The 9,810-nt window shown below is 46.5% G+C and overlaps 1 protein-coding gene across 1 annotated transcript in view; it reads right to left on the reverse strand.

The window, feature by feature from the left end:
- TBX20 (T-box transcription factor 20) overlaps window positions 1-9,058 on the reverse strand; it is a 44,736-nt gene extending 35,678 nt beyond the window's left edge. Inside the window, exons 1-4 of the mRNA XM_039862737.1 lie at window positions 8,369-9,058; window positions 4,718-4,973; window positions 3,816-3,980; window positions 338-446 (exon numbers count right to left, since the gene is read on the reverse strand). Of these exons, the coding sequence (XP_039718671.1) occupies window positions 338-446; window positions 3,816-3,980; window positions 4,718-4,973; window positions 8,369-8,495 (657 nt within the window). The 5' untranslated portion in view covers window positions 8,496-9,058. The remainder of the gene's footprint in view (window positions 1-337; window positions 447-3,815; window positions 3,981-4,717; window positions 4,974-8,368) is intronic.
- Window positions 9,059-9,810: the final 752 nt, after the last annotated feature.

The raw sequence follows: 9,810 nt of genomic DNA on the forward strand, positions 1-9,810 counted from the left end.
GATGTTTAACCCCAAAATGGACGGTAGTAGCCTCCGAAGTGCACATTCCCTTGGTTTAGTTGGTGCAGGTAGAAAAGCAGTTGCTGAAGTCTTAGGAACTCCATGGTGATGACTACTCCCAGCCCTCTTGCACGGAAATGGAACACAGCATCCCTGTAAATGGCCTCTAGACAATAGCGGTCGAGATTCCCCAAAGAACACATAAATATTCTTGTAGAATGATTCAGGTACAGAGGCGGGGAGGGGCAGAGCAAGAGGAGGAAGAGACTTAGAGGAAGTTTTGTGTGACTTCTCAATTTCATCCCAGGGAATCCATAGTCCAAGGTACTGTACTCACGTGGCCATGTTGATCCAGCTCGTTGTTGGTGAGTTTCACCTTTTCAAAAGACACCATCTGTTTGAGTAGCTGCTCGCCAGTAAAAGGAGAGTCTGGATGTACATACAGCCTAGGAAAATTACGAGAGATTTTATCGTTACTTTTTTTTAAAATCTGTTCTCTGTGGGCTATAAAATACTCTAATTCTAAAGGAACATAAAAAACTCATATAAATAGTGAATTTTATATACCCCATATAATCTCAAATTTAATAATTCAGCAATATCAAAATAACTCTAAACTACATAAATGTGTTTCTTCATGTACCAATGATCTAAAAGGGGTACTACTTAATAAATTTTCTATTATCTGCTGAGCAAGCCATTTTTTAAAGCTTTTTTTCTATCAATTACACTACTGGGCTACTTCTGTCAAGTATAACATCTTATTGTTATAGGTATTTTCAAAAGAAAGACAAGGTTATACTTATTACATAATGAGTTCCTCGTAGAAGCATTGCTAAAAAGCAATGAAGACAGAAAGAATTTAAAAGAGGAAATAATTCTAGAGAATCCACTCATTTGAACTTGAAGGTGACTGAGTTTAAAGTTTGTTCTTTATATATGCAAGACAGAATAATTTTAATACAGTGACCTGGGGAACTTTTAATAGTCCATGGATGATAATCTGTTGCTCCTCCCAGTACCTTAAACATTATTACCTTCATCATCCTCTAGTGAAGTGCTCACTAAATGAGAGCTGGGTAAGCTTCAAATTATTCAATGTATTTATTTGTAAACAGCCTAAGCCAAAAAAAAAAAAGAAAAAATTGATGGGAAAAAAAATGTGTTTATCAAACATTTATCTATTGATTAGCTACTACGTGCAAGGCAATCTTTTACTCACTCACAGTTAAACGCGGGCCATTTGTCCTACCTGTGAATACAACACTAAGTACAATTCTTTATAAATCACAGCCCTGGTAGCCACTTGATGTGAGCTTTTCTGAAGTTAGGGGAAACTATAGAGAGGAGCAGGAAATATCCTTGATTCAACAAGACAAGTTCCTTTATCCATGTAATAGGTTATTTATATTTAAATTTTGCATAGGATCCTTATAACTATAATTAAATATAAGTATTATGGTTAGCACGAAGGCGAGGGAAAAAGTCACAAAACTTTTCCTTGCAATACTCATGTAAACAAGAAGTCTGTGCCGTGGTTTGTCACACAGAGGACTAAGACTAGAAGAAGTGGGTGCACATGCTGAAACGAGGCCTACCAGAAGCAAAGCACAAAAAAGGCTGATAGCACGAAAGATTCCTACTTCACCCAAGCAAGAGCTTGAAAGGATTTAGATGTCTGTTTGCCTGTTTGTTTGATTTTTTTTTTTTTAGGAGTGCTCAAATGTGCCCTTCAATTGAAGTATTCCTTGATGACACAAATTATAATAGTTTTTCAAGTATCACTCCTCCAATATTCTAACTTTCTAGGTGTGCAGATGTTTCCCTGATCAGCGCCACATCCTACTCACCCTGCCAAAAAAGGTTCGAAAACATTTAAGGTCCTAGAAGCTGATGAAATGTTCTTCCTTTAAGTATCAACTCACCACATATAATCACATTAATAAAGATTACCTGACTTAAATATCAGTTACTTTCGAGGGACTGTCCACGAAAATATAGCATTATTTTAGATCATGTATAATGTCTTGCCAATTATTATGATCTATTGTTATCGTCAGGCATTATTTCTCCTGATTAGGAACGACTGACTGATGAAGTTATGTCTGAAATAAGATGCTTCAGAGAACTAGAACCACAAAGCGTTTCCACTATTCAATGATCACCTACTGAGTTCCTCACCTTTCTTTTATGGAGCTAGAAAATATAAAACTATTTCTTTTTAATAATAATAAATTATTAAATTATATAGGATATTTTTATCCTATAATGCACTAACCATGTTAATCTAATATCAATATAAATAAGCTGAACTAGGATGAATGAGAAAGAATACAGGAAGCCCCTCCTCTCTCAAGGCCCCTGGGACTTAAAATTCCAGCAATAGCTTAAACATGCTTCAGTTAAGATAGTGTATTGGTACGTGCTCTGTTCGCCAAGCAGAACAGATTAGTAACATAAACAAGGCATGTCATATTCCCAAAGTCCGGCTGGCCTGCACCAGTTCCCCATCCCTTCAGACAGTGATTGACTTCTTAGAGGAATGACTTTGAAGGGAGGGAAAAAAAAAAGAGTTTGTTTGTAAAAATGGTTAGGAATCTGCTAAAATTCTCTCTCATTTAAAAGCTCGAGAGTAATGTGAATCGGCTATTTCATAATAACGGTAGAGAATACAAATTATATTCATCGTAATATCTATTGTAAACTGGTGAATTTTGCTCAACTAAAAAAAAATAAGTAACAATTAAAAATTTTTTTTCTTAGTCCTGATTTTAATATATTTTTTAATATATCGAAGCTTAAGACTCCCTCTGAACGGTGTGTGTAAATTGTCTATGTTGATTCTGTGCCTTGACGAAGGCTCCAGATAGATATTTACAAAGAACGAGTCATAACTTCAAAGTTCCTAAATCTGTATATTTAAATAAATTCTTAGCTTTGATATGAACTTTCAATCAATTACAAAATTTAGATAGTCATAGAACAAAAAAAAAATTCTTTCTTTTGTATTAGAATATGCAGTTGGAGTCTTGTAACTTCAACTATTACTATTCACATAAGCAAATACATGTGCTTCCCCCACCCCAGCGTGCTCAATGCAGCAAAGCAGCAAAAATAATGGTTTGCATGGGATTTTGTAAACAGGGTTCTCTGGAAAAACATTATTACCAGTGAACAGCACAAAAATAAACACATACGATTTCTAATATATTAACTGAGTAATGTTTCATGTAAAAGAATATTAACCTGATGCTGAATTATATTCATCCACTGAAGTTATTATGCAGAGGAGAGAAAACGACTTTGCTTTTCTGATTTAAAGATCTCTGAGCCCTTGACCAATCAAAGACAACCACATTTTACCAAAATGATATGTATTATGTGCAAATATAACCGCATTGTTAACAATATTTACTAGAAGCAACCACTTTGCTAAAATGCATTCTTCTAAAAAGGGATCCTGAGGCAATCACTTCATCAGTGGGTTTATGCGTTCTGGTGTTAAGTAGCCAACTAGAATTGATGGATGTCATATGAGATAGGTCCAGATTTCTAATGAATATTCCAATTGAAATTTAAGGAAAACTTTGAAATGTAAGGAAAGATCAAATTAAAGGCACAAACTCCACCTTTCTCAGAGACTAGCTCATGCTTTGCATGGTCAGTCCTGGAGTGCTGGGCTTGGAATGATCTCCTACCAGAGCACAGGGGTTGAAAAACAGACCTGCTCGCAATTCAAACCACCAGGGCAGGAGACTTTCTGCCAGCAGGGTTAAAACGCATTTTGCTCAGGCGGGAAATCTGGAGGCACAGACCTGGCTGGCAGTGGAGGGTCGGCCTTGCCGGCCACCAGCCAGGAGGACCGATGGTAGGCGTAGCGGTATCTCTTGTTGTCCACGGGCACGATGTCCATCAGCACTATGTATTTGGCCTCAGGATCCACGCCCGAAAACGACACCCGGATGGTGGGAAACATCCTCCTGAGACAGGGAGACAAAGAGCATCGGCAGGAGCGCACATCTCCTGATGAGCCCGACCGATGACCAAGCCGGTCGGTCTCCCGTTGCTGCGACAAAACTCACTCCTGCCACAGAAAAAGCGAGAGCGCCTGCCGTGCTCGGGTTGGGGACGCGGAGTCCTGCGAGCCGGAGCGACCAGGCGCCACGGGCCACCGACCTCGGGAGCCTTTGCCCCGGGCCAGGGAGCGCCCGCACCCGCGGCTTCCTGCCGGCCCGGAGCCCGCCCAGCTGCACGCCAGCGCTCCGTCCTCCCCAGAGTAGGGTCGTTTCGAATTTCCTTCTTCCGCCAGGTTATCCTTTTAGTTTTAATGCGAGCTGGCGGCTTCTGTAAATTGAGGCGGATAAAAAGGAAGCTACCTGCCTCCCTGAAGACCCAGCTGCATGCCCTGCATCCTGGACTCGCGTTTCCCTACCTTCCAGATGCAGACCCTGCACCCCCAAGTGCTCTCTCGGACTGCAGCAGACAGGGCTCCCTGGTTTCTGTGCCCTTCTCATCAAGACCCGGGAGGGGCTTCCCACGGCCAGATTCTGAGAAAGCAAACGCCCGATGTCTCTCTGAGCAGCTCTTTCCCAAAGCCAGACCGTGGAAAGATGCCCTCCCAGGACGAAGCTTCCTCTCTCCGCTCAGGACCAGCAGACTCTTGGAAACCCAAGGCGCCATTCCCATCTCCCCACTCCTCGCCCGCCTCACATGCTACCTGCCAGACTTGGTGATGATCATCTCCGTGCCCAGCTCGTGGAATTTGTCCCAAAGCTCCTTGGTCTCCAGGCTGCAGGCGATTTTGGCCATTTCCTCGCTGGGGATGATGGGGGTGGTGGGGATGAGTGGCTCCGTGCACAGCGAGGAGGACGACGGGCTGCTGCCTCCTCCGCTGCCACCAAACTCCGCATGAGCATCCAGGCTGGTCAGCTCACCGAGGGGCTGGGCGCAGGATGACTTCTCCACAAATTGTTCTGTAACAGGATGGAGAATGACAGCTGAGGCCGTCAAGCAAAGATACAGGAAGGAGAACAGCACAACTAAAATAGGTACCTGGATTTGACCTTGGAAGTTAAGTTTAGAAACTCCAAGAAGGCAGCAAGAACCCAGCATTACATAAAGCAAGAGCGAGTTCCCACGGAGTGCCATGTCCATCGCTTGCTTACTGAACCAAATGAGGGAGCTCTGGAACCGTGGTTTGTCACCATCATTGAAACCCACTTTGGAGAATAAACGTGAGGAGCAGATAAAGGGAAAGGTGGTGATCATGAAGGCTCGATGGATGTCAGATGAAATGGGTCCAGATTTCTAATGAATGTTCTAATTGAAATTAAAGGAAAACTTGGAAATATGAGGAAAGATCATATTAAAGACGGCATTATCGTTACCCTACTGTCATCCCTCCCAAGTTCTAGATGTGGCAGCTCATGGGATCTGGTGCCAGTCCTGCCCCTGTCATAACCAGGAGGGACCTTCCTCTGGGAGACAGAGGTTGGGGAGAGATTAGAGCCTTCCTGGGGTTGGCAGGGCCTTTCCAAAGGTGGGAGAGAGAGGCGAGCGGTGAAAAAAAATTAATTCACTTCACTTCTCTGCCTGGTTCTCCGATTCCTAGGCCTTAAGATGTTAAATTAGGGTATTTTTACAATATCTCTCCCAGGCCGAGATCTTATGAAAGGCTCCAGCATTTAGCTTGTTAAATCACAGGAGTGTGTTCTCTGGATCATTGTGGACAAAAAAAGGTCTTAGAAGTAAGGAAAACAACCCCAAACCCAGGCTAGCAGGAGTATTAAAGTAGGAAGAAGGCTTTGCCATTCACTCACGCTGCAATACCACTGCCTATGACCACACATTCTCCTCCACAGCAGATAAGGGCCTGGGACTACACCAGTCACTTTGATGGAATACAGGGGGACTTTTGTAATTATCCCAATTATCTTGCATCCCTTAAAAAAGAAACTACTTGAAGCTGCAATGTGAAACTGATCTCCAAACAACTATTCTAAGTGCCCTCAAGGAACTGAAACAAGTTCTAAAAGTAGGTATGTATGTGTGTGTGTGTGTGTGTGTGTAACGATACACACACACACACACACACACACACACATCATATGTTTTATTTCCTGTATTTCTCCTTGACTTGGGGTAGGCACACAGGAAATAGAGAACTTTTACCTTTTCTTTTTTTAGAATAATCCAACACAGAGAAACATTTTAAATTAAGAATCATCACATTAATTATCGTTTCCTTATATTTTCAAATTCAAAGAAAGAGAACCATACTATGGCAAAATCTTAGTTTCTGCTAACATTTCTAGGAGCACATGCACTTAAGGTCTTAATAGAGAATTAACAAGCAGCCTTAGAAATTTTCCTATATTCTGACCTTTGAAAAATGCAAACTCCCTAAGCCCCAGAGGAACCAGTGTGTCCGGCTTGCAAAGTAGAAGAAGAAAATGAAAGAGAAATGCTCTAACACATGCTAAATGTCGATTATAGCTCAAAAAAATTTTTTTAAATGAAATGCTCTAGTGGTCTGAGGCAGTTCTTCTAAAAAGACTTAATGTGTTTAAATGAGTGATTATGAGACATTTTTGAGCCCCACCCTAAAGCGGCTTCCACATCTCACTAGGGTTTCGAAGTACAACATTCTCCCACGACAGAACCTTTACGTGCTTCTCTGACTGGGGAGTCCATGGCTTATAGTCACAGATCGTGCTCTGTAGAACTGGCCCCTGAAAAGGACAAGAATGCCTTCCAGTTCTTTCAGAGTCCATCTCCGAAGCTACAAGAGGGACAGTCATTTTACAGACCATGTGTGTAGCGGGGGTGGTTCTGTGAGCTGGGAACGGCTTTATCATTTAGAATTTAGATAGGTGTTTTTGTTTTTGTTTTTGTTTTTTCTCAGAAAAATAGAAAAGGAAGCAATGTTGACGCGACGGTGCAGCTGAAGCTGGCCTGGGTCCCTGTCTTCTGTCTGTACTTCTGTCAGAAATCCTCTTTTCCTGCTAGCTACCAGACTGTGATGGGGTCATCTATAAGGAACAGGAGTGGGTAGCACTAGGAAGTCCCACGAACATAACTTTGAAATCGGTGGTTAATTTTTTCTTTCTAAACAGTTGGAGTTTGTTTGGTTGTTTGCATTTCTTTGGCAGGTTAGGAATAGATGGGAGGGTGGGGGAGACAAACCAGGGAAAGGGAGTGAAAGCCGGGGAGGAGGGACTTGTTGACATGTTTTCTAGAGACTTTCCGGTTGCTTTTCCCTTGGCTCCGAGTGGATACAGGGGTTTTCATTCTCTCTTCTCTCTCGGCTCAGGCCTCCTTATTTTTGTTCTCTAATGCTTCGTCTTTCATATTATTACTGTTTTCGATTGAGATGTTGGGAAGGACAAGGAGAAGGAAGGAAACCATAAGCAGATGTCAAAAGAAATCTTACCCTGTTTGCTATGGGATGTGTTCCCCCTGGTTTAGAGCATCACATAATCAGGATATGGAATAATTATTTCCTGGGGACCCAAAAGAGGATGATGAGAACACTGCTTTCTCCCTCAATTGTAAAGGGACTTTAAAGCACATCTCCAGCAGTTTTTCTCCCACACAAGTCACTTGCGATAAGTGGAACATAATCCCTTTTCTCCCTTTACTCCGAGCCTAGTGTCTTCTATAAATGGTAAAGGTTGTTAAATAAACAGTATAGCTAAAAGTTGAGGAATTTGGGAAATGGTTACTGGGTAATGTTTTTGCCAGCCTCTACTAAAAATGACAGCGGTTATAAAATGTTGTCTTACTGATAAGTTTAGAGCTTCTGTGAAGAAAATGGGTCATGCCGGAAGAACTGCCTTATTCTGCCACACTTGACGGTGGTTTGAAGGAACTGACTCTGTTTCGTGTATGGAATCAGAGAGGAAACAAATTAAACTAGTTTCTTGTGAAGTTGCTTAGAGTGTCCTTGGTTTCAAATGCACGAGCAGATGTTGCACGCATTGTGAATCCTGTCGAGTCTAACAAGGGGTTTTGTTATTATTTATCCCTGAATGTTTTTATCCCAACAATGTTACCTACCCACCCCAACCCCATATATCCGAGTTGACAGGGGATTCTACACCATTAGGGAGAGCGATTAGCGCATATACGAGAGGCGAAACCGGTTGTATTGAACAGACTGTGGAGTTCCCGAAGAAAACTTGGGCCTAAAAGGAAAAATACTTCCCATCCTCGACGTATGGCCTCTGGCCTGAGGGTCGGAAGCTGTCGCGCGAGCCGAGAAAGGCGGCCACCCTCACGAGCCTCCCGCAGCCGGGGGACAGAGGGGCGGACGGATGCGCAGCGCTCCGCCTCTGTCCACCGCGGACAGCCGGGCAGGCAGACTTACCCAGGGGTTTGATGGTGTTCTCCGCGGCCTCCTTCTCCTTGGAGCCGCCGCTGGACATGAGCGCGGCGATGGAGAAGGCGTTGGCCCGGGAGGAGAGCTGGGGCTTGGGCGACGCCGTGAACTCCATGGCCCCCAGTACGTGGTCCTGGCCAGGGACCGGGCCTGCCGAACTGCTGTCCAGCTTCCCCAAGGGAGACAAAGATCGGGACACAGCGCAAAGTTTCCGAGTGCAATCAGCGCAGCCGGGGACTCCAGATGAGTCAGCCCCAACCTCCTGAGAGCTCCACGCTGGCCTCTCCGCTCCCCCACCGCAAAGCCCTCGAGCCGCAGACGCTTCGAACGAGCGGGAGAGGGCGGGAGAAGACCAAGGGCGGGCTCCGCCGGATGCGCGAGCGCCGGGACGCGCCGTAGGACCACAGGCTGCGCGGCTGGAAGCCGGTGACGAGCATCAGCTGCGCGACGCCCAGGGGTCCCGCGGCAGCCCCTCCGCGTCCTTCCTCCCTTCTCCCGCTGGGGACAGCCGGAGTGGCCCAAGCTGCGGGGAGGTGGAGACCAGCGGAGCGCCACGCATAAGAGGTGGACGCCAGGGAGCGGGAGCGCGACACCGCGCTGCAGACACTGCGCCCGGGCGCTCGCAGCCCTGCGCCTTAATTTGCTGGCGACGGCGATCCCGGCGGCGCGCAGCCAGTCAGCGCCGCCTCACGTCACTGCTTCCTGATTCGGCCGCCGGGGGCGGGGCCGCTGGCTGGGCGGGGAGGGCGCGCCCCGCGCCCCGGGCCCAGAGCCCGCACCGCCTCGCTCCGCGGCCGCTCGCAGCCTGGCACCCGCCGGGGCAGAGCGGTGCCTCCACGAGGCAGGTGCAGCCGTCGGCGGACCCCCGGCTCCCGGCCTTGCAGTCCCGGGGCAGGAGGGAGGCGCGCGCTGTCGGGAGGGGCATTTTGGTCGCGACTTAAAATCCTAAGTCGCGGGCGTTGTGCAGTGCGTGAGCCAGAGGAACCTCCCGGAGTTCTTGCTTCTTTCATTCTTTTTCTTGCCCGTGCCCAAAGTTCCCAAAGAAAGTTGGGACGCGCCAAGTAGAGCGGAAAGGAGCGCCGCAGAGCTGGAGCCCGAGGGCCAGATCCCATTGGCCGGGCGGTCCCCAGGGCTGGATCCCAGTACTGGCCGGGCCCCCGAGTCTGTCTGCTTGACAGGGGGGTGCTGAGAAGCCAGATCTGCAGGAGAGGCGCGAAGGGAGCGCTGCGAGCGTTCGCAAAGGATGCTGCGTTCGGAACCACGGTTTCTGCGGGACTCCCGTGTGCCTCTCGCCCGTGGTTTCTATTCCCGAAAGGGGCTCTGGGAAGTGGGGCTTCGACCGCTGGGGAAGGCGAGAGGCGGGCGCGGTGCCGCGGGTGAAGCACCCTGAGGGGACACGCGACGCGCAGTGGGCGAGTGCAAGCCTTACA

Source organism: Pteropus medius, unplaced genomic scaffold (genome assembly GCF_902729225.1).
Source record: "Pteropus medius unplaced genomic scaffold, Ma_sr-lr_union100, whole genome shotgun sequence".
NCBI lineage: Eukaryota > Metazoa > Chordata > Mammalia > Chiroptera > Pteropodidae > Pteropus > Pteropus medius.